Genomic DNA, 26,536 nt, shown 5'->3' with positions numbered 1-26,536 from the left:
GCTACCTTTCCAGATGAGTCATCTTTCCATAACACAAAGACCGCACTTTCCACTGCCGTTTGTGTAGGGTTTACACTTGGCTAAGATCTTCCAATGGATGTTGTAACTGACACCTTTATCTTTTAAAGACCATATATGACTGGATAATTTGGTTGTTTTCCTTTTATCCCAGTGCTTGAAGCTCAAGGTGTGATTATTGAACCTGGCCTTGAAATTACCCTCTGTGAGGTCCACGTATTTCTTCATCGAAACTGTGTCCTTAGTAGATATAGAGCCCACGGTGGCTTCATAAATGATGGTTTTGGACATGCAAGCTCCATTTAGCGGGCACAAATTTTTATCCCTGCATGAACAGCTCGTTTCATATTGTGGTTTTTGTGTGTTGTGTGCGATTATATTTTAAAAATTAGTAGTTGAGCTGAAACTGATTTTTAAGTTATGTCTATTGAAGATCTTTCTGTAACTATGGTTGACTGGAAAATGTCTATCTATCAGTGCTAAGAAATACTTGCCTATATTAAAGGTCACTTTGGGTGAGTAGGGTGGGGGGTAAACCAGATAGTTTTCCTATTTCTATGTTTCCTTTTCTTTATTACTGGACTGGTGGCAGGTGTATAGGTTATTTCCTCGCTAAAACCACTATCTTTTAGAGGCTTATTATATACTGGGGCAACACTATTAAAAATGTCCCTATCGGAGGAGAGGCTAGAAATTCTTTTGCTAATAGGCGTAGGAGTGGCTGTGTGGTAAGTAGCTTGCTTACCAACCACATGGTTCCGGGTTCAGTCCCACTGCGTGGCACCTTGGGCAAGTGTCTTCTACTATAGCCTCGGGCCAACCAAAGCCTTGTGAGTGGATTTGGTAGACGGAAACTGAAAGAAGCTCGTCGTATATATGTATATATATATATGTATGTGTGTGTATATGTTTGTGTGTCTGTGTTTGTCCCCCCAACATCACTTGACAACCGATGCTGGTGTGTTTACATCCCCGTAACGTAGCGGTTTGGCAAAAGAGACCGATAGAATAAATACTAGGCTTACAAAGAATAAGTCCTGGGGTCGATTTGCTCGACTAAAGGCAGTGCTCCAGCATGGCCACAGTCAAATGACTGAAACAAATAAAAGAGTAAAAGAGAGTAAAGAGTAATGTTTTTAAATAAATTTTTAAATATTGTGGGAGGATGGCAGAAACCCACATTGATATAACTAAGTCTATCGTTGGGCTTCCTATAAGGTTTATAAATATTCTTATTTAGATCTAAGGATACATCTAGGAAATTGGGTGAGCATGTGTGTGTTTCAAGTGAGGGTGGATGAGTATATACATATAGGCACATGTACATGGGTGTGTGGGTGGACATGTGTATGTATGGACTGTCATTAGATAAATTTCTCTATTTATATATATATACACAAATACATAAATATACCATAACGTATATACACATATAGATATATTGAAAATTGTCTGGTGTATTGAATATTAAAATAGAAAATTGTACAATAAATTAATATAATATAATTAAGTGTAATATAAATACATAAATTTTAAATATATATATATAATTTAAAATTTAGATATGCAAGTGAGCAAAAATTTAACCTTGGCAAAATTTAAATTCAGATTTTCAAAACAGTCAAAGGCTTTCTTAAAAGTCAAATGTAAAATATGAAGGCAAAATATGTACCAGCATTGTAATACTAAAAGATGTTTATATTTTAGGTGTAGAAGCTAAATTCAAATGCGAAAGTGAAAAAAGTACCCATACGGTACTTTTCCAGCTGACATACCTGCAAAAATTTAAAAGCTCTTGTTTTTGGTTTAGTGCATGTTTATCCTGGAACAGGATGAAGAGTTTTTCAGAGATGTAGAGATTACATCTCACTGGTCGTCTGTATGCTCTATGTTTATATGGTACTGTTTTCCCCAAAATTGTTCAGCTGATATTGAAAGGATGGATATTATTTTCCTTCAATCGGGGTATCAAAAAGAATTTCAGTGGAAATAAAACTTAGTCTTGAAGGAATTTTCCAAAGTTCCTGTGTATGTTTTATATTCTTGTGAGCCATCTATTTGTACTTAAGCTCTATAAACTATTCCTTTATCAAGACATTTTCCTTCTAATGGACAGTAACTCTTATTTTTGAAATTGCAATTCTTCTGGTTAAATTCAGCACTATGGTTGCTTCTAAAGAGGCAAACTTTTTGCAACAAGAACAGCTAACCTTCAGCATTCTCCTATTAAAAATTCTATAGAACTTATAGTTAGTTTGAAAATGCTTAGAAACTAGTTTTAAGAATTCCCTACCTATATTTGTTTTTACGGCAATGTTAAATGTCAGATTAAATCACAAAACTTTCCTAATTCTAGTTCTACATGTTCTGTTATTGCTAGAAATAGTTTGACTATATTGGATCTTCTCTGAGAATCCACTGTTCCTTAGGGCATTATTATAACACAGTGCAGCATGTCGAAATGCTGTCTCATCTGAAGATATGTATGATATGCACCTTACTAGCTAGATTCTTAAGAAGTATGGGTGGATGATTTGATTCTTTGTTAATATAAAATAGCTTTTCATTGGGCTTATGGTAGGGTTTAAATTTATCTAATTGCAAATCTAAGTTAATATCTAAAAAAATCTACATTATTAAGGTTACTTTCTATTGTTATCTGTAAGTCCATTCTTTGGAGGAAAGTAATAAAATTCTTCCTAAGTCTAACTCATGGCTGTTTAAATCATGGGTGACTATAAGATCATCATCCCTGTATAATCCTGCATCTATAAAAGGGAATTCCAGATGCAGTTTATGCAAAATATAATCTCCTATAAGCATACATAACTCCACTCCATCATATGCCTCCATTGGTACATCAAATAAAGAGTCCTTGCCCTTTTTAACCCAGGTGGAATCATTATAAAAAAGGAGGGATTTCCTTACATCCAGGATAATATCTAAATCCGAGTTATCAGTGGTGACATATTGCTTGGTAAAGTAAAGGCCTGGATATTGAAAGGTAAATATTGACAATATCAAACTGCATTAATTTGCAATTGTGTTTATGGCTAATTCCTTTGAACCAATCTATCACTGACTTACTATTTCCCCAAATCCGTAAATTTACTGTAATTCTCTACTTAACTTGTTTAAAATAGAATCTAAAATATTTTTGCTCATAATGCCTATTTCAGTTTTAGCTGGGTTAATTAGTCTACATTTAGGGTTTCTATTGAAATTAGCTTTGTGGTCCTTAAGGGTAATAAAGGGTTGGCATGGGGGGAGGTATTCTATCCTATCACTAACTTTAGGATTGTTAGCAATTCTTCGTACTTCTATGTTCACCTCTTTATATAAATTTGTGTTATCTTATTTGTAGGTGTCTGTAATGCTATTCAAGACATTTGTAAAGATCTTTTTCAACCGCAAATAAGTTTTTTGTTTTATTGGAGTTTATGAAAATCTTATCTGAGTTCTTCATATTTCTAATTTTTTTCTTTCATATCTCTCTGGAGCGGATTGTTGAATTTACAGAATTTTATTCTTATATTAAACTTGGAAAGGTCTTTTTCAAAAGCTTCTAATTTCAAAATGGGTGGTGAGTTTTTACAAGATTTAAGGCCATATTTGTTTCCCTTTCATGTCAAAGAAGTAAGCTTTCCCTCTCATTCTTCAGATAAAATCTTCTGTTTTTTCAATAAGACTTTTGTGGTATTGCTTCTGCACTGGAATAGGTATGTTTTTTAGAGAAAAATCCAATGTGTAGAGTTTCATTTCTTTCAGCTAGTTCTTCTTCCTACTTGTGGAGAGTCACTCAAACTTTCTTAAAAAGGAGCAGATTATACCAGAGTAAGCACATAAATGTGAAACAAGGTGGAAAAAATAGTACTTGAATATCAGAGGTAGAGTATTATGGTTTATTAATAAAGCTGCGAAAATATCACAAACACTGTTACTCAGAGTTTCACATGCCTGTTCATCAGACAGTTTTGGTTGAGAATGGAACAAAAATAAGGTTATATGTATAAATATACAATTACGTTGATAGATACACGTTTGAAATTGGTTTTGTTTCATTGGTCCTTTTAACTAATGGTCTTTTCAATAACCAGTTATATGAAATTAAAATTACGATTTAAAATCATATTATTTAAAATTGAAGAAAACCTTAAATCAAAAATTAGTTTTAGAAGAAGGAAAAAAACCTGTATACCCAGGGTAAATTAATTAATGGTAAAATAAATTTAAATTAATTAAAAAGATATGTCTGTTTAAAATAAAAACATTTACAAAGAACTAACATCATAAAAATACATATACATACATTTAGTTATACATATCAACCGATTTTTTAAAAAGCGATATTGAAATCACATTGTCAGTTACAACAGTGTTGATAAAATGCATTCAACATCATTAGCTGACCTTATATGGAAATTAAAAGCGGATAGGGTAAAATATACTTTAAATTGGTCAGTAATGAAGCATGCACATCTCTATGGTGCCCTCACCAGGAAGTGCAGATTATGCTCAGAAGAAAAACTACGTATATTGTTGAGCAATGAAAGAGTTATTAATAAATTCTTGGAAGAGTAATAAAATGCAAACACAAAATGAAATTCACCTTTTCACAATATAATAATTAATTAATTATGGATTACTTAGATTAATAGCCAGCTAACTCAATCTTTCCTTCAGTGGATATACTCTTGTTTAAATGTTAGGTGTACACACTGTGAAGTTATTTTCTGGACTTACTGTGTTTTTTGATGTTGATTCCAAAATGGCCATGAATTTAGCTTAATTGTTTGCAGACTTACATGTACATACAACTGTCAAAAAATATTTATTACTGAATTATGAACAGATTATTAACAGATGCTCCATAAGACAGAATATATGCACAATTAGACTGAAGTGCATTATTAACTATTATTGACTGTGTAATCAATGAACGTATATAGACTGACCATATGCTTACAGTTTGAGCCTAATGTACTATGTTATTGAAATTATATCTCATTGTGTGAAAACTCACACATCAATTGATCGTTCACCCATTGTTTGAAAGAATATGTAAGCATGAATATATGAAAGTAGCCAGAGGAAAATGAACAGAGATGTATGAATACTCATATGTATTATTAAAATACACATGTGCATATATGTGTGTGAGTGTGTATATTTAAAGGTGTATATGTATGTGAGTGTATGCCTCTGTATATATATAAAATGGTTAATGTGCTTGTGTATGGGTGTATGCAACAGTTGCATAGATGGCAGTATGTGCCCCTGTGTGTGTGTCTATGGGTACATACCTATAGACTGAGTTTGTGTATATCCATATATATATCTGTCAGTGTGTGCATGTGTGTTTATGTGCTTCAGAGATTATTACACATTTTGGTCTCATGTTCCAGAAAGTGGGTGGTCAGGAAAATATTCCTCATACTTGTTGCTGTGTTTCTATATTTTGGGGTTATGACTCCTTCTTCAGGACATTTGGAAATAGTGATGAATGGAAAAGTCATTGCTCAGATGTGTCGGGGAGAATAGAAGAAGGTGACATATGCAGACTGGTATTGCTATAACAACTGGTCTGCTTCATGTAGTTCTTTCCTGTTGTTAATCACTGGTCTCAATTTGTTTATAAGGAGGGTGTCCTTGATTTTGGGATTGCTCCTGTTGCATTGTGCAGCCCTGATGGATACTTAAAAAAATTTTGTATACTTCTACTTTATTTATATTCAAAAAGGTTTCTCCTACTATGACATCATGAACACTTCAAAATTATATCTCCAATTATAAAGTACTTCAAAAATTATTTTAGTAAGTTTAAAATGATTTTTGTACTGTAAACCATTTACCATTTCTGTGATAACCACTTCCCTTGATGCCCTAAGCACATACTTATTTTGCTTAATAGTTAATTTAGTGCTGATCATTCTACATTGATCATCTAACATGATTTACTATATTTCCTTTAGTTCTTTTGTCATGACTATTAATATTCATACAGCAATGTTCATTTAATAAATTCGTACCAATCCAAATCACACAAAAGCAAGCCTTTAATTTGTTTAATCAGTAAAACCTGTTGAATTCCATTTTTATCTCTGTCAAATAGTGCACAAACACTACTTCATTCCAATAAAATTGAATGTCTTTTTTCTTGGAACCCAGCCATAATAAATATAATTTTTGTAACACATCTGATGTGTATTTTTAAAAGCATTTGAAAATGTTATCTTTATATTCTTAGTATGATATCTAACTAGGATATAAATCTCACTAGTTAAAGTTCTAAGTTGATAGCCTTCATTAATCAACAATAGGTCCACATAGAAAATTGTATTTACATTTTTTGAAAATTATATAAAATACTAGCTGAGATACCCAGCGTTGCCTGAGTTAATGACTCTCAGACAATTAACAGTAACATCGCAAACCTCTTTTTTTTTCTTCTTTTAAGAATATAGTTTGATATCCATATTCCAAACACATGCAAGTTCAATTCTGTAAAAATTTGTACACAAATTCAAATCTTTTGAATCCTTTTTCTATTTCAGTTTAAACTTACCCTTACCCTAACTCAAAACAGTAATCCTAGATGCTAACACAAAACACTAACGTTAAATGCTAACCCTCAGCTCTTACTTCGTATGTGTATTTCGTGTGCAAAATTCTTGATGTGGATACGTGTGTTGAAAGAAATACAATTAAACCTTGGGAGAGGCATTATGCCGGTAATAAACACATGCACTGGTTCAGTCCTTTATTAATTTATTAACAGTATATACTGTTGTGTTTAGGGAGAGTCATTTTCTTATCGTGCCTTAAAATTTAACACACTCACCGTTAAAATTTCCACTTATTTTTTTTCCCTAAAATTTTCGTTGCGTCATGCAACCTTTTCAATAGTCTTGACTCTGTCCGTTATTCACGTTGCGTTCTGTTTTTGCTTTTTTTTTTTTTGCGCATGCGTGTGTGTCAGTGTGTGTCTATGTATGTACGCATGTATGTGTGCATTTGTGTGTATGTATGTCTGTGTGTGTGTGCATATGTATATATGTATGTATGTGTATGTATGTATATGTGTATGTATGTGTGTGTTTGCATGTATGTATGTATGTATTCTACATTTGTATGTTTTTTTTGTTTTTTTTATGTATGTGTGTGCATGTGTGTATATGTATGTATGTACCTCTGTCTCCTTGTGTGTGCATGTCTGAGTGTGTGTGTGTGTGCTTTGCTGCTATGTACCATGTTTGCATGTATGGGTGCACATCTTCATATGTGTGGGCAAATGTGTGTGTATATGTGGTCATGTGTTTCAGTCTCTATTTGCATAATGTGGTTGTCTGTTCATATACCCTATGTATCTACCCATACATACATGTGCATGCACACACACACACACCCACACTCACAGACATACATACATCTATCTGCATAAAAGCCCATCAACTGTTCTACTTTACCTGTGTAAAATGTGGGTAAAAAAAAAAGAAAAGCAAAAACAGAACGCAACATGAATAACGGACAGAGTCAAGACTACTGAAAAGGTTGCAAGACGCAACAAAAATTTTAGGAAAAAAAAATAATAAGTGGAAATTTTAATGGTGAGTGTGTTAAATTTTAAGGCACGATAAGAAAATGACTCTCCCCAGACACAACAGAATATACTTCAACACACAAAATCACATAAAAAATCTTGCAAACCAAATCCATAAACAGTATATAGTTTTTTGTTAAATAATTTCATTGCACTCTTGCAATCTCTTCAGTAACTTGTCTTTCCACTTCCATTTATTTTGAATGTATGATTTGGCGTTGTTTTGAAACTGTTCGGTATGAGCATGTGAGTGTGTGTAAGCTCGTATGTGTGCATGCTCATATGTGTGCATGCACTTATGTGTTCGTGCTTATATGTAAGTATGTGCGTCTATATGTGTGTTTGTAACAATTTCGTTTATATCAGATCAGATAGAGACTTTGGACTTGGTTTTGGTTTCCTTTCTGTTATTTTTTTTTTGTTTTCTTCGTAAATGCATCTTTTTTATTTACGTTCACATTCCGTATCCCATGTGTGAACAACACATGCAACCATGGGCAATTGTAAGGCCCTCATCTACGTGTATTTGGTGTTCAAAATTAGTCGCGTTTCAGTTATGAGGACCGACTCCTGTATTTGCCACAACGATGCGTCACCGGGGTGTCTAGACAGGATTTCTATGCTAATTTGGTCCAATACACCACCATGTTGTTCTTTGGCATGCTGGTAGAGCACCGAGGTTTGTTTTTGATTCTTATAGTCCCTCCAATGTTCATTTACACGCTCAGCCAAACTTCTCGCCATTTCACCTATGTATGTCGTGTTTCTGGCTTTGCAGTTGATACCAGGAGTATATTTGCACACAATGCAATTCTCTACTACACACTTTGTCCTTCTGAAGGGGTATGTTTTACATATTATTGATCTAATGGATCTCCCTGGTTTTTCTATGACCTTTATCTTCAACTTAGTACTTTTGAGGATTTTTCTAAATCTGCGGGCTAGTTCTCCGTGTGGTGTAGCATCTATAAACATTACTCCTTGGAACTTGTCGGTATTGTACCACGTGTTCTTTCTGTTTGTTTTGTCACTAATTCTTTGTAGCCGATTCCATTGTTTATTACGATCTCTAGGTTGTGTTCCATCTGTATCTTTGACAAAAATCTCCTCAAATTTCTTGCTAGCTCCTCTGTATACTCGGATTCTATCTTTCTGGCTGTATCCCGAAAACTGCATGCGATGCATGAAGTCTTGTATATGTTTTTGCCTCTCCCAAGGACTGCACAGGGGGGATATGTTTTTCATTATTCTGATTAAATCGGCTATTAATATATCAATTTTCACACTGTGTGATAGAGCCGAATTCTTATGGATAACATATTTTGAAGATATAGGTTTCATATAATGTGAGTGGAGGATTTGAACTTTGTCGTTAATTGTTTCTAGCCAAAGTTTTGTGTCAAGTACCGGGAGTCTCTTGTTTAGGTGTCTTGTTGAGTAATCTATTGTTACCTTGATGCTCTGGTGTATTGTATTAGCTATATTCTGGATGTTTTCCATCACAATCTTCTTGTTCTCTTCAGTCTGAATGTTTGATGGTGTTTTGACTACGATGTTAATTTCATCCACATATCTCCTGTACAGTTTGGTTGTTATTGAGTGTTCCTCGAGAGTTTTTTTCAGCTTTTTGTCCCACCAGGTCGTGAATAGGCTTGCCACGTCTCCGGCCACACTGACACCAATAGCTGCTCCCTAGACCTGCATGTATAGTTTTTCATTGAATTTAACTATATGGTTCTGCAGGGTAGTCTTCAGACTTGCCCCTACAGCATGTGCAACCATTTTTCGTGTTTGGATAATATCCTCTGGGTCATGGGTGGGTGTATTCCATCCATTCCAACGCTCCGTGGTGGTTTTTCTAGCAGCTGATGTGATCGTAGGTGGTCTACCCCGTCCTGACCTGGTGGGGCAGAATCTAGTTAGGTCGTGGTGATCTAAGTATTCATTATTATAAATGAGCTTTAGGAGGAGGCCTAGTTCCCTCGTGTTCACTTCACGGAAGGTTACTTCACTTTCCGAAATAATTTCCATACATCTTTCTATGGCAAAGTCAATGTCAATGGATGGATAGAGAGATACTACATCCATACTGCCGATAATACCATCTGTCAGGTCATGGGAGCAGTTACATTCATTGACTCTGCTGAGGAGGTCCTCAGTGCTTTCACAAACATCAGGAGACATCTCGATGTGTGGTCTTAATGTCTGCGAGAGGAAGAATGATCACAAATCGGTCGACACAGGGGGCACATGATAGGGTCTGCAATGGGTTTATGGTCTTTTTGTAACCCATAGAGTATAGGAATGTCGTTGTTGGATGATGTGAAGTTCTGTGCTGTGCGTCTCTTTGGTTGGAGTATGTTACACCACATTCCCATGTGTGCATTGAGAATTTTCTCTACTTTTTCATATTCTTGCGGTGTAACTTCTCTCATATCTTCTATATGTTTTTGCATCGTATGGGTGTAGTTTTGCAGGCTGTCTACCGATATCCTGCCTGATTTGTCTGTAGGGAGGCATACTATCTCATTGTTTCTAACTCTAAGTTTTAGTTTTCGTATGCCCATTGCAGCTACTGTACCGAGTTGGTGGGCCTCTACTTCGTTTTGTGTTGGGGCAGTTGTTCTATAACGTGTTAATGTTTTCTTGAGTCTGCTTCTAGCTAAAGAGATCATGGCTTCCGTTTTATCATCTGTGTAAGGCGAGATGCACACTCTTTTGTTGAAAGGTAAATCTGTTGGATAGATTCGGGTCATATCATAGGATTTGTCAATTGGGTTATAAAAGAGATTTTCTAAGGTGTTGTTGTTGCCATTGTTGTTATCATTGTATGTGTGGCTGTTGTTATTGTGACGGACGTTGTTGTTCCTGGTGTGTACAGTGCTGTTCGTATTGTTGTTGGTATTGCTGTTATCATTGCTGTTGCTGATGGTGGTAGTGTAATCATTATTGTTGTTGTTGGTGGTGATGGCAGTGTAGTTGTTGTTGCCATTTCCATTGTTACTGTTGGTTGCATTGTGAATATTATGCGTATTACTGTCTTGGTGGTTTCTTACAACTGAGTTGTTGTTGTAGTGGTGTCCTAACCTCCATCTAATCTTAGTAAATGTTTTTTCAATCTCAGACAGACAATTGATCTTTCTGACCTTGTTATACACGGCATATTTCGGTGGTAATCCTAGGGCACATGCTTCATTTTCATCCAGTAGTACTGAGCCATACATTCCAGGTGTGTGATTATTTTCGTTTGTGATGGCATTGTATATCCCCGGTAGTTCGCTGTCCAACATCACAATCCCATCGATGTTATTTGGGTATTTGTCTTTGTTTCATGTGTGTTGTGGTTGTTGTTGTCTCATCTATTTCAATACCAACCCTAATATCAAATCCTAAACCCAACCCCCAACACCAGCCTTAATTTTTGTGTGGAATCATGATGTATGTTTGAAACATACTTCTAAAAAAAATCTGAAACATTAAAATAGTTACCATACATAACTTTAAAATTGTGCAGGACAAAAAAGTGTACAATTCACTAACAGCAGCTAATTCAACATTACCAATGTGTGTTCCATGCCTACTCCTGTATGCTTGGTATTCCTGCATTGTACTATTAGGAATAAAAGAATGAAAATACTTCCAATCATTGCATATGTGTCGTATGGACTCTTCCTGGAGAGTTAGGTAATTTCTGTTGTTTTTGAGCAAGAGTAACACAGCTCTGAACAAACAGCTACCATCACCCATGACTTTATTAAAGGAGTGAATTAATGAATTAATGTAATTGTTGAATGTTTTTCAATAAATTCAGTAAGAGACTTCATCTTCAGTTTAAACTTTAGATGGTTTTGTGAACAGAATGTGATGTAAAATCAGAACACCAAAAGGGATGAGATACTAACTGATAGGAATTTCTCCATTAGAAATCTGTCTTTCTATCTTTGCAATAGATAAATGAGTGATTATAATTTTGTAAATTATAAAAACAAAATTAATAATGTACTTCACCTTTAATGTGGACTTGAAACATCATCTTCATGAAAAGAAAAGTGAATTGACTCTAAGTATTTAGCAGACGATAATGTCTTTATCGGCTGTTCATAAACAGAGAAAGGGAATACTTTGGTTATTTCCAGATAATTTCAGTTTAAATGTTGTCAAATACCTGTCTATAGATTTGTGAGTTTGTGTATGTGTGTGTGTGTTACAGAGAGAGAGACAGACAGACAGAGACACAGACAGACAAACAAACAGAGTGAGAGACAGAGACGCGAGAGAGAGAGAAAGAGGTTGAAAGCATACGTGTGTGTGTGTGTCGCTGATTGACAATTGTATTAATGTTACTATTCCACTGCCACTATAAAGTTTTAGTAAGTAGGAAGGCGAACACATCACACACCCCCTCAGGTAGGTGGCCCTGCTTGATCTGTAGAAAAGGTGTAGGTAGAAACTCCATAAGATGTACCCAGTGTAAGCTATGGACACATAAGAGCTGCAGCAACATCAAAGAAAGATTAACCAAGAAGATAGCTTTCATGTGTGGTAGATGCACAGGAGCAATAAACACCACAGATGCTCAGAAAACAGATTCCATCACACTCCAGGGGGAGAAACTAGAAGTAGTTGATAGCTTCTGCTACTTAGGTGACCAAGTTAGTTGTGGGGGTGGATGCTCAGAGAGTGTTACCACTAGAATAAGTGCCACTGAGTTGATAATGATGTATTTACACTTTTTACCATAAGTGAGAAATTTTTTCTCCATGTTAAACCGTAGTGACATTGCTTTTAGTTTGTTTCATATATACATATATATATATATCATCATCATCATCATCATTGTTTAACGTCTGCTTTCCATGCTAGCATGGGTTGGACGATTTGACTGAGGACTGGTGAAACCGGATGGCAACACCAGCCTCCAATCTGATTTGGCAGAGTTTCTACAGCTGGATGCCCTTCCTAACGCCAACCACTCAGAGAGTGTAGTGGGTGCTTTTATGTGTCACCCGCACGAAGGCCAGTCAGGTGGTTCTGGCAACGGCCATACTCAAAATGATGTATTTTATGTGCCACCCGCACAGGAGCCAGTCCAGGGGCACTGGCAACGATCTCGCTCGAAAATCCTACGAAGGCCAGTCAGGCGGTACTGGCAACAGCCACGCTCAAAATGGTGTATTTTATGTGCCACCCGCACAAGAGCCAGTCCAGGGGCACTGGCAACGATCTCGCTTGAAAATCCTACGAAGGCCAGTCAGGCGGTACTGGCAACGGCCACGCTCAAAATGGTGTATTTTATGTGCCACCCGCACAAGAGCCAATCCAGGGACACTGGCAACGATCTCGCTCGAAAATCCTTACACATGTTACGGGCACAAGTGCCAGGAAGGCGATGTTGGGCACAGATGCTATCCCGATTTATACATAAAATGAGGAAGTTTTGGTGAAGCATTCTGTGATATGTTGTGTAAGGCAGGAACAATGCAAGAAGGTATGAAGTAAACTACAAAAGGAAAAGAAAACAAAATCAAGTTGAAGATTTGCCTTGTATTTTCTGTATTTGGGAGTAAGGACTCCTTCAGGATATTTGGAAAAGTGGTAGTTGATAAAAGTCATTGCTCAGATTGGGTAGGGTTGGGAGAAAGGGGCGGGGAGGTGTCATGTAGTTCCTTCTTGTTGTTAATGGCTGGTCTCAGTTTGCTGATAAGGAGGGCTTCCATGATTCTGAGATTGCCTGGATGGAAACTTTAAAATCTGAGTTTGGCACTTCTTTTGGCATTTCTTTATTGACGTGTCCATGTGCATGTATTCTTTTATATGGTTGTGCAATTTCCTGGTGGTGCTCCCTGTGTAGGATGCCTCACATTTGCAACAGACTATTTCATATACTATATAGACTCTCAAGCATGTTTTATGGGGCAATTGGTTAGTGTGCACCCCACAATACTATCTGTAGTATTTTTATTCAACAGAACTTACCTCAGGGATGGCCTGGTGTTCACCATCTGTATGTTGAGTCCCTCCCAGTGAATCGCATGTTGAATTGCTGCAGTTGTTCTGTCATCAAAGTTGGGCAATTTGAGGAAGCACTTTTCTCAGTTGGGGTTATAGCGCTGCTTATGTGGTTTACCCACTTTCGTGTTTTGTGGATGCAGTCATTTAGATACAGATGGTTTGATTCCCTGAGTGGTTGGTGCAGTGTGTTCTTGAGCAAAACACTTCATTTCACATTGCTCCAGTCCCTACTTTCAATCAGGTGGGAGGATGTTGGCCTGCTCACCTAGCCAGCATGGTGGCATCATTTGAAGGCTAAAATAATGCAAGTGTGCATTGTGACCAGCAATGTGCAATAAGATCTGGTAGCCTGGTCGATCACGTGACATATGCAATTACATTGTGGAAAAGCTATATAATGACACAAAGCTGCACTTCAAATTTATTTCATAAGGTGTCAAGTTTTCATCACACACTGTGACCTAATTACTGACACAGTTCCAGCTGGTGTGGAATACATATATAAACATACTGACACATGAATATGTTGTCTCAAAAGTAATGGAAATAGGTCATTCAAATTGTACAAGCTGGTGGAGTAAGTTTACTTCCAAAAGTGTTACATGACAGTCTCCATCATAAGTGATGCACTTGTGCCATTGTCTAACCCATCTTGTGAGTGCTCTTTGGAAAAAATTCAGGTGTGCATTGTTTACTAACTTCTTCACAGCCACTTTCAACTCCTCTACATTGGTGGAAATCAGAGGTCATCAGATCCATGCTGTAGGGTGGATGGGTCCCACTGGTTGGCTCAATTTGTTGATTGCTTGATCAGCTCTCACAACTTTGTCTTATGTCTTCCTGGATCTTCCTGTGCCACAAGTTCCAGCTACATTTAGCAATTGTCACTTCTTTATACAGCTGTCTTCATCCATACACATCATAAGCACATACCAGTGCAATCTTCTTTCTTGCACACTGCATCTGATTACCCTTATGTGTGTGTATGTATACATATAATCCAAATAATAAGAGAAAGAAATTCTTTAGCACATCTTTAATGATTTGTTACAATTATTTCTTTCCAGCTCTGCTTGCAATGCCATTTTATGTAATATTCAAAGTGAAAATTTCCATAGTATTTGTGGTTTTCGAAATTAGAGTGTCACCTCAGACTTGGATCAAAGTTGTGCTCTTACATTGTGCGTCTTCCAGACATTGGTTTTACTCTTGTATCAGGAGGAAACAAAAAGCAAATAAAAGTATGGTTAGGGTATGAATAATTAGTAGAGATCACATGGGAAGGATGAAGAGGAAGAAGAAGACAAAGAAGTATATGTGTGTGTGTGTGTTTGTATATATACATATGTGCGTGTTTGTATGGGTCCACCAAGGTTCAGTCCTCAGCCCCATCCTATTTATCATAGTCCTCCAAGCAATAACACAGGAATTCAAGAAGGGATGCCCCACGACCTTTGAACTTTAGGCCTCACTGAGGCAATGACTAGTGACCGGGACCTTTGGAAATATGCAGTACGTGAAAAGACCCAGCAAGCCAAGTGAGAGCATAAGCTGTGACCTGCCAGAAGTGTGGCCAGCTCACTTACTCATATCTTTACTTCTTTGGACTCTAAACTCTGCTTGCGAAGACCTGTTGAGGCAAGTGAATTTGAAAACTGAAATCGAAATCGAACCGAATCCAACGACTAGCACCCATGCCAACCTCTCCTTCATTGTACACTAAACTCTGCTTGCGAAGACCTGTTGGGACAAGTGAAATCGAAATTGAACCATATTCAATGACTGGCATATGTGCCAGTGGAGCACTAACAGTACTGTCTGAGCGTGTTCATTGCCAGAACAGTTGTCTGGCCCATAAATAGCACCATTTGAGCGTAATCGGTACCAGCGTCGCCTTCTAGCACTTATGCTGGTGGCATGTGAGAAAATCATTCGAGCAAGGTCATTGCCAGTGTCGCTGGACTGGTTCCCGTGCAGGTGGCACGTTAAAAAACACCATTTGAGTGAGGCCATTGCCAGTACCATGTGACTGGCCCTCGTACCGGTGGCACGTAAAAGCACCCAGTACACTCTCGGAGTGGTTGGCATTAGGGAGGGTATCCAGCTGTAGAAACTTTTCCAGATCAGATTGGAGCCTGGTGCAGCTTTCTGGCTTGCCAGTCCTCAGTCAAATCGTCCAACCCATGCTAGCATGGAAACCGGATGTTAAACGATGATGATGATGATGATATATACTCAAATTGACTATATATTTATGTATACGTGTGTGTGTGTGTATATTTATATATATGTATATAAATATATGTGTGTGTATTGATATATATATATATAGGATGGTTCACAGGAGCTGGCCAGGTCCAAAACCTACCTTATGCTGCTGTGTCTGTTTTGGCAGAGTTTTTTTTATGGTTGGATGCCCTTCCTAACACCAACCACTCTGTAGAGTAGACTCAGTGCTTTTTTATGTGGCACTAGCACAGGCGAGGTTAGTTTTGGCATGATTTTTACAGCTGGATGCTTTTTACGTGGCACCAGCACTGGCAGGTCACTAAGTGGCTCGCATGACAAGGAATTATGAGAGGGGCGTACACACACATGTATATATATATATATATATATATATATATATATATATATATATACACACATATAAAATGTGTGTATAATATAAATAAAAGATATATACATATTTACAGATATTTTGTTGGATGGCCATTGACTGCTCATGAATTCCTCAGCCCTCCTCACCAAGCAAGCCTGGTGGGGTTGCCAGTTTAGTCGCTGATGATCTGACCATGCGACAGGTTGTACTGAATTACATGTTACCAGTAGCACTCGATTGCAACCTGATATAAATATAAACATCCTTTGAATTTTGGCTGTTGGAATGTGGGCACATTTTTTTATGATAATTTCAACAAGAGGCCAGAAAGGCATACTGCACTTATTGCATGTGAGTTTAAGAAATATTCCCTTGATATAGTTGCACTCCCTGAAACTCATCTCTCTGGTGAGGGTCAAGTAAATGAACCTACTTATGGATATACTATCTTTTGGAGAGGCCTACCTAAGGGTCAGCGTAGAGAATCTGGTGTTGGGTTTGCTCTCAAGTATTCATTAGTATCCTCCATTGCAGAGCTTCCAAGTGGTATATCTGAACGAACCATGTCATGCTGTATTAAACAGACAAAAGTAGGTTCCTTACTGTTGTCAGTATTTATGCACCAACAATGTCCCATTCTGATGAAACTGTAGGACAGTTTTATGATGATCTAGCACAATTATTGAGGAAAATACCAGTTTCTGACAAGTTGATCATACTGGAAGATTTTAAGGCTTGAGTTAGAAAGGACTGTGTTTCATGGCCTGTTTTAGGTCGACATAGGGTTGGAAAATGTAATAAAAATAGAGTAGCTCTTTTGACATTTTGTACTGAGAATAATCTGGTTGTTATCAACACTCTGTTTAAACAGAAAAATAAATATAAAACCACCTGGATGCACCCAAGATCTAAGCACTGACATCTCATAGATTATATTTTGATCATAAAACGTGATATGAAAGACATTTCTAGTATTCAGGAGAGGAGCAGAGAGCTGGAATGACCATTGTCTAGTGCATGGAAAAATAAATTTTTCATTAATGCCTAAAAATCGATCGTCTGGTCCTAACATACTCAAAAAGTTAAATGCTGCAAACTTTAAATTATCAAGCAACTTGCAAAGATTCCACGATGCTATAAAAAGTATCAATCTTAACCCAAGCAATCTATGGGAAGATTTCAAAACAAAAGTATTTCAGACTGCAAGTTCATCAGTGGGATTTAAATCACGTAAGTCCAGTGACTGGTACTCAGATAGATCAGTAGAAATTCATGATCTACTTTTAGAAAAACAAAATTTAGGCAATACACTTCTTTCTCAGTCCTTGAACCCCAACTCAAACAAAGCTTACAGAAAGCTGAAAGGGAAAGTTCAGACTGCTCTAAGAAAGATTAAACAGGAAAGGGGGAATGATAGATCAAAAGGGGCACAAGAAGCAGCTGATAGAAATGATGCCAAGAGTTTGTACACTTGAGGCGTATGGCCCAAAATTTTCTTCAATAGCTCCAGTGAGAACAGCAGATGGATGTTTGCTTCTATTCATAAGCGTTGAATAGACCATCATCTGCTGATATGAGGATGATAAAAAAAATTCGAACACCTTTATTTAGCTGTGAATAAGCATAATAATAATAAGTCTCCAGGGTCTGACGGAATCTGTGCAGAAGTCTTGAAATATGGGGGTGACAAAATGTTCGAATTCTTAAATATATTAATTTGTCACTGTTGGAGAACTGAGAAAGTGCCTCAAGACTGGACTGATGCCATTTTAGTCTCCTTGTATAAATCAGGGCCAAATGATCTGTGTGGTAATTTTTGTGAGACTTTGCTTTTGTCTGTGGTTGGAAAGGTACTTGCTCGCAATCTGTTAGAACGTTTAAATACCTTCATAGTTCCAAATATAGTGTCTGAGTCTCAGTGTGACTTTCGTTCCTTCAGGGGCAGAGCTAATTTTATCTTAACTATCAGACAATTAGAAGAAAAGTGCATTGAACAGAATCTTGCCCTATACCATTATTTTGTTGATTTGAGAAAAGCATTCGATACTGTTAATCGAAATGCTCTGTGACTAATTTTAAGGAAAATATGTTGCCCAGAAAAATTTGCTAACATGATCAGGGCTTTGCATCAAGATATGAAAGCGAGAGTTAATTTTGGTGGTAGGCTCTCTGAATCTTTTGCCGTGGAAAATGGAGTAAAGGAAGGAGACTTTGATGCACCCATCCTCTTTGCAATATACTTTGCTGTTGTGTTGTCACATGCTTTTCAAAACTCTGAGGAAGGTATTTACATAAAATATTGAACAACAGGGAATATTTTTAATCTGACCAGACTGAAATTCAAAACGAAGGTTTTTACTTCACTCTTTAGGGAACTTTTATATGATGATTATTACGATCTTGTCAGTGATTCTGAAATAGGTCTGCAATCTCTTGTATCTGTATTTGACTCAACTTGTGATGATTTTGGCTTGACCATCAACTTGAAAAAAACAGTTGTAATGCATCAACCTGCGTGTGGTGCTGTTTGTAACCCCCTAAAATTTTTGTTAAGGGTAAGTTACTTGAAATTGTTGATTTGTTCATCTACCTTTGAAGCTCTGTACAAAATGATGGACACCTTGATACAGAAATACATCTGCGAATTGAAAGAGCAGCAAAAGCATTTGGTGGCTTGGAGTCATGTGTTTGGCGCCGGCAACATATAAATAACAATTCAAAGTTGGCTCTTTACAAATAATTTGTCTTAGCATCCCTGTTTTATTCTTGTGAAGCATGGACATGTTATGAAAGACATTTTAAATTGTTAGAAAAATTTCACCAAAAATGCCTTCATCGCATTTTAAACATTAAATGGAGTTCTTTTACTCCAAACATATATGTCCTTGTGTTTGCAATTAAAGCTCTGATTTTGAGAAACCAAATGAGATGGTATGGCCATATTGTTCAAATGGCAGATGAACGCATGCCCAAATAGCTGTTTTATGGTGAGCTTGCAGAGGGGAAACACTATTGGCATAAATCTAAAAAAAGTTTAAGGACAGCATAAGGACTACTATGAAGTCACTTGGAATGGATCCAAAGGACAGAGAAACCCTTGCTTCGGATCAAGCTGGATGGTGAAGAAAAGTGTGGAGTGTAGTGAAAGCATTTGAAGAGGCCAGGATAACGCATGCAAGACTCAAAAGAGATTTAAGGAAGAATGTTATGATCGAGAAGGTGAATCATAATGACCGTTTTGTGTGCACAGTTTGTGACAGACCATGCCTTTCTTTTGCTGGGCTCAAATCTCATTTGCAAACCCATGGAAAACGAACCTCTACCAACTATTCTGCCTATATGTCTGTGCGCACCAGTGAATGCACTGTATGCCAGAAGGTTTGCAAATCTAACAGAGGCCTCAAAAGACATTTTAAGATCCACAAAGATCAGAACTTATCTGCAGCTCTTGGTGGTCCAAATTGGATATGCAATCTATGCGGGTGTCTTTTCAGAACATTGCCATATCAGATTCCATGATGGTGTAGGTACAGGAGGTGGTCAAACTCTGCATAAGGAGTAGACAACCACCATATATGAGTGTGTGTGTGTGTATACATATGTATATATCTAATATATATATGCCTATGTGTGTGTGTGTATATATATATATATATATATATATATATATATGCACATATGTACATATATATGTATGTATGTATGTATGAGGATGATTTAGCGGATGACTAATGTGTTTATATTAATTACAATGTATATATGTATTTCAAATTTTTTAAATATGCATTTGTGTTTGGTGGAAGCTTATCTTAGGAAAGAAATGGCAAATAAGTGTATATGTATGTTTATTAACATACCACTTGTCACTTTCCAAACCATTGATTAATGTATGATACCAGATGATATAAAAGCATGTTTATCTTTCTATTTGTTGTTATATCTAATTGCATCTTTTTTGTATTTAATTCAGTGTTCATCCTGTAAAAATAGTTTTCTTGGCGAACCAACGGATGGTCACCAGTGCTACAGCCAGATGGATGTAGATTACGACTACTGTTTTGACCCTAATGACCGCAATGCTTGTGGCAACAACTACAAGCCATTGTTAAAAGGCCAGACTCGTTTTTATGCTGTCCAGCCTAAATATCTCAATGTTAACATCCGTATCACTATTGATGTTACCCAAGGCGGTAAGTTTTAAGCTAACATTTTTCTTTGTATTAATATGAAAGGAAAAGATATATTTGCTTGGAAGTAACTGGCTATTTACTGTATGGATATTTTTTTATTGTTTGGAAATATGGAAAGTATTAAAAATGAAGGCAAATTTTTATCTTTCTGAACTTTCAAAACCAGACAAAACAATGTTAAAAGTCCATTACCTCAGGCCATCGAATCATTTACACAAGTAAAATATCTGCTAACGGAAACCAAGATGCTTGTTCATTTTCTCTCAATTTTCCACTTGTCTTGTAGCTTTGACAAGTGTTCTCCTTTTGAAATTTCTTACTTTGACTTTATTTTACTACCCTATGCAAATATTTGACGAAGCAAAATAACTAAGAATGCAGCAGCTGACAACTTGTTTTACCCCTAGATCAGTACATATATTTGCCACCCAAAGAATAGATTATGTTAGATAAGCAGTAGACAAGGACACTAGAGATTGTCTAAGCTAACAAGTCAGACAATAAATTTTTCTTCCAGTCAATGAAAGTACCATTTTATATGATGTCTTGAAAGGCTTTCATGTTCTCATGGAACCTGAATCAATGTACAGTTTGACATCTAATCCTCATTACACCTTGAAGCTTGTCATTGCCTGAACAAAGATGTAAGAGTGTGGCCATAAATATTTCTGTTATGCTAACAATCAAAACTGAAAACACAATATACAGCTCCACTATGAACCTTTCACATCCTTTTTTTTTTTTTACCTAAATTGGAAAACAGGCTCTGTGGTTTCACCCAGACTGATAAGATTGGTGTGGGTTATATTTAGCTTGAACATCTACAGGGTAACATCTGTAGGGAAAATATGAGTGAAACAGGAATTCCATCAGGCTGATGTTCCGTCAAGGTAGGATTGGGTGAAAGCCTGAGACAGGTGCTATAGATGGAGATAGTATGCAATTACATAATTTAGAAGAACAGAAATCATTCTAGTTGTAATAGAATAGGTAGAGTGAGGAGTCAGTAAGTCTGTAACTTAGAGATTGTAGTGAGTTAGGAAGGAGTCTTTGTCAACGAGTTGGATGACTTTCTTTTCAATACTGTTTAGGGTGATTGAATATGTATCAGCAGCATCATCATAGTGTTACTAGTACACATATAAGAGCACTTAAGGATATGAGGTCATATGGAAAGACCATAAGAGTTTGCAATGTCTAAAATTTGAGCAACTTTGATGGTTTTAATTGCATGTTGTCGAAGATAGACAGTTAGTGTGAGTGTGTGTGTTACAAGATTATTTCCTTGATGTAAGCAATTTGATTGTCATGACTCACTTATTGTAGCAATATGGGTTTTTTGTTGGGTAAACAGGTTGCTGTTTTGTTATTTAATCTCAGTGAAATTCTGCTCAAGAAGACTATGATCTCATTTGTTTGAATTTCAATGACTATTAGTATGTCAATGATTCAATGTCTCATCTATTTAATGTGGTAGATATGATTTTGAGAGATATTTGGCTCTTGCTATTTCTAACAGGTCAAATAACAATGTAGAGGCTAGCTTGTTAGCTTGAAGCAGTTTGTTCATGGAGAAATTTGAGCTTACATCACTTAATTACACTAACCTGAATGTGATAAGTCTCATGCCATCTATTTAATTCTGTTGCATGTATATATTATCATAATTTTTACATCCAACTTTGCAAGAGGTTTATAGGTGCAATGGATCTTTTCCCACTTGGCAACTCACCATTTGGCACACTGGTTTGTCATTTCCTTCCTAAGATAAGCTTCTACTGAACACAAAAATGCCTTTGCTTATAATATGTGAGTGTGCATATGAGTGTACATATTTATGTGCAAGTAAGCACATAAATGCAAAACAAGGTGGTAAAAAATAGTACTCAAATACAGAAGGTAGAGTAATGTGTGTTTTTTTATTGAAGCTACAAAAACATCACAAAAAACTGTTACTCAGAGTTTCACGTTTCCATTCATCAGACAGTTGTGATCAAGACTGGAATAAAATTGAGATGGTACATGTAATATATGACTTGATATAACCCAATTTGATGTGTAAACATTTGAATTTGATTGGCTAACTTATTTCAAAGACATAAAGCATGTTGTATTTACTAACAGTTGGGTGAGTTGGGGGTTTATAAATTGAACAGTCAAATATAAATATATTATATTATATAATATCGGAAAACCTTGAGTGAAAAAGTGAGTAATATATGTCCAGAAGGGATTGGTTAATAATTTATAGAGGCATAAGTTTGTTTTTATAAATTTAAAATCTATGGATTGAAGAAGTTCCTAGGTTGAAAAATTCAACGAGTTTATCGTACATATACACACATACATACAAACATATCTATATCTATGATTATATACTCATGTGAAAAATACACACACACACACACACACACCTATATATATATATATATATATATATATATACACACACACACATACATACACACACATAGATGCAAGAGTGGCTGTATGATAGAAAGCTTGCTTCACAACCACATGCTTCTGGGTTCAGTCCCACTGCATGGCACCTTGGGCAAGTGTCTTCTACTATAGGCTCGGGCCAACTAATACCTTGTGAGTGGATTTGGTGGATGGAAACTGAAAGAAGCCCAAAGCATATACAGTGGGGGGAAATAAATATTCGTACATGTCAAAATTCTTTATTTATTTACTTTCTAATGAATATAAATGGGATATACCAATACTATATTTGCATAAACATGCATAAACTAAGAATATGCAAAAGAAACTAATAAATTATAATAACTAATGAATTTATATACAATTATAATTATTTAGGGGTGAAAAAAGTATTCGTCCAGAATAAATTTATGAGTTTCTATGCCACAAAATACTGTTAAAATAATTTTTTTTTACTAGAACTTTCTCGTTTGTTCCAATATTCTTATCAGTAGTCATTTTTAAGTGTCAAAATGCTAGCTTCTTCATTCAACACTGAGACAACATAAAGTAGTGTCATAATAATGGCGAAAAGTAAAGAACTCACAAATTCAGTGAAAAACTTAATTATTGAACAGTGGAAAGCAGGTAAAAGTTACAAGAAAATATCACAGACCCTTTGTATTCCATTTTCTACCATATCTTCATTTATTCAAAGATATAAAAAATTGGGAACTGTTGAAAATAGAATAAGATCCGGTGCACCATGCAAGATTTCCTCTAGATCTTTAAGAAAAATGAAGTGAAGAATTGAAAAAAATGCAATGATCACCAGAAAGGAGTCGCAAGAAGATTTGTTAGCTTCAGGGACTAGTGTTACACTACGAACAATCAGCAATGAACTTCATAGGAATGAACTGAAGTCATGCTCTTCTAGAAAAACTCTGCTGTTGACTAAAAGGCATAGAGATGACTGTTTAAAATTTGTTTATGAACATAAAGATAAATCTGATACATTCTGGGAAAATGTTCTATGGACAGACAAGTCGAAAATTGAATTGTTTGGACGAAATTCATGTAGCCATGTTTGGAGGAAAGATGGTACCGCCTATTCGCCAAAAAACACAATTCCTACCATAAAGTTTGGAGGTGACAACATTATGGTGTGGGGGTGTTTCTCAGCAAATGGCACTGGCAATTTACATGTGATAGATGGTAGAATGAATGCAGAGATGTACCAAAATATTTTGAACAATAATTTATGGGACTCTGTAGAAAAGCTCCAGCTTTGTGAAGGATGGGTTTTACAACAGGATACCGACCCTATGCACACGGCGAAGTCTACCAAAAAATGGATTGTCAATCATAATATAAAATTATTAGAATGGCCAAGCCAGTCAGCTGACTTGAACCCCATTGAAAATTTGTGGCATTATTTGAAAATTAAAATTCATTCAAGAGCCTCAACCTGCATTCCAGATTTGAAGAAAATTTGTCAAGAAGAATGCGAAAAAATTCCTAAAGGAACATGTGAGTCATTGATTAAGAACTACAAGAAGGGATATGTTGAAGTGGAACTGATTAATAGTTATGTTGCAAAGTATTAAATCAGAATTTTCAGTTATTTATGTTCTGTACGAATACTTTTTTCACCCCTAAATATTCATAATTGTATATAAATTCCTTAGTTACTATAATTTATTAGTTTCTTTTGCATATTCTTAGTTTATGCATGTGTATGCAAATAGAGTTTTGGTATATCCCATTTATGTTCATTAGAAATTAAATAAATAAAGAATTTTGACATGTACGAATATTTATTTCCCCCCACTGTATGTGTGTGAGTGTGTGTATGTGTGCTTCTGTGTTTACGTCCCTGTAACTTAACATCTCAGCAAAAGAGACCGGTAGAATTAAGTACTAAGCTTAAAAGAATAAGTCCTGGGTTTAATTTATTTTACTAAAGGTGGTACTCCAGCATGGCCGCAGTCAAATGACTGAAGCCATATATATATATATATATATATATATATATATATATATATATACACACACACACACACACACACACACACACACACACACACATACATACACACTCATACATGTTTATGAATAATCACAAAGGTGAGCACATACGTACATATGCATATATACTCATGTGCATACATGTACACACTCATCTCTAATCTTACTATAATGGGTGTTATGTCTGTCTGTCTGTTCCCTCCTCATGGTCAAATGGTTGGATCAATGGTCATGATGCTTTTTGGGATTACAGAGGAGGAAATCAGGAAGGTTTTTAAGCAGAACAATTGTGAAAAAGTATGATTATTTAGTGAATATTGAGTTTTGTATTAATAAATCACCTCTGATTTTTTTTGTTAAAATTCCGGCGACTTGGATTAACTTTGGATTTCCCTACCATATAGCTTGTGAGTTTAGAGGTTTTAGATTTGTGATGCTATCCCTTTATTTCCCATCATAGATGGGCAAATTTGCTACCTTGCTATAATGAGCATTATGTCTGTCTGTCCATGTCTTTGGCTGTTCCCTTTTCACTGCCAGACAGCTGGACCAGTGGTTACAATATTTTGGGGGATTACAAGGAGGGTCATTAAAAAATCAGATAGTATGATTATTTTGAGGATATTGATTTTTGAATTGATAAACCACCTTTGCATTTTTATTAAAAATTCACCAACCACAAGTAACTCTGGGTTTTCATCATATGGTCCATGGCCCTATTATAGATATGAAGGGGGTTGCAAGGACAGTTAATAGCAGGGAAAAAGTGTGTCAGTATATAGTGTGTATGATTATTTAGTGATTATTGAAGTGTGTCAGTCTAGAGCAGGATTTGAAATGGCTAATCAAAGTAGCTGTTCATATCTCAGTTTTGTCAATCAAAATAACCCATGGTACCAGAACATCCAGACATTGTTTGCATAGAACAGTGAGAGATAAATCTTAGTTTGATTTTTTGCAACCCTAAAGGTTCCGCTCATGCATTCACAACAAACAAGGCACAGGGGCTGACTTTAGATCATGTAGGTGTATTTTTACTCTCTCCAATGTTTACATACAGCCAGTTATACTTTGCTATGAGTAGAGCAATGGACTCCAGTAATTTGAAACTTAGCATCAACAAAACAGAAGATATCTTCTACAAAGAAGTTTTGTAATCATATTGATATTATCAAAAGGAATATGATTCATAATTTAAATAAGGAAATTTGTGAACTTTGACTGTATAAGAATATAAGCAAGCATAAAATAGTGTAAACAACTAAAATAAAAGCATATCTAAATAACATTTTTTCTTAATACTTTTTATGTAGTTGTCGAAGGAAGCTCCGGCTTTCATTAGGAGTGGTCCACATATCCATTCATGATACAGAGGCTGGGAACCTATTTCAGTTCAGGAGTGAATCTTCATCACATGACACTTAGTCACAATCACATGTCATATAGCTTCAATAGAATGTTGTATCACCAACAATAATGTGATTTCTCTAAGACATCACCCAGTAATCTATCAAGTCCATTTATACATTTCTCAATACATACTGTTGTTATGACTTCCCTCCCTCATTTTATGCCTCCATCGAAGATGAGTAGATTTGCTAATAATTAATAATTTATAGAAGCATAAGTTTGTTTTTATAAATTTAGAAATGATGGGTTGAAGAA

At 36.0% G+C, this 26,536-nt stretch overlaps 1 protein-coding gene across 2 annotated transcripts in view; it reads left to right on the top strand.

The window, feature by feature from the left end:
* Window positions 1-26,536, top strand: part of LOC106877988 (multiple epidermal growth factor-like domains protein 8) — a 695,248-nt gene that overhangs the window by 656,462 nt on the left and 12,250 nt on the right. For both annotated transcript variants that reach the window (XM_089356139.1, XM_089356136.1), the window contains exon 33: window positions 20,203-20,422. In XM_089356139.1, the coding sequence (XP_089212265.1) occupies window positions 20,203-20,422 (220 nt within the window). The remainder of the gene's footprint in view (window positions 1-20,202; window positions 20,423-26,536) is intronic.

The sequence above is a fragment of the Octopus bimaculoides genome, chromosome 1, assembly GCF_046866305.1.
Source record: "Octopus bimaculoides isolate indiv1 chromosome 1, ASM4686630v1, whole genome shotgun sequence".
Taxonomy (NCBI): domain Eukaryota; kingdom Metazoa; phylum Mollusca; class Cephalopoda; order Octopoda; family Octopodidae; genus Octopus; species Octopus bimaculoides.
This window is presented reverse-complemented; position numbering and strand designations above follow the sequence as displayed.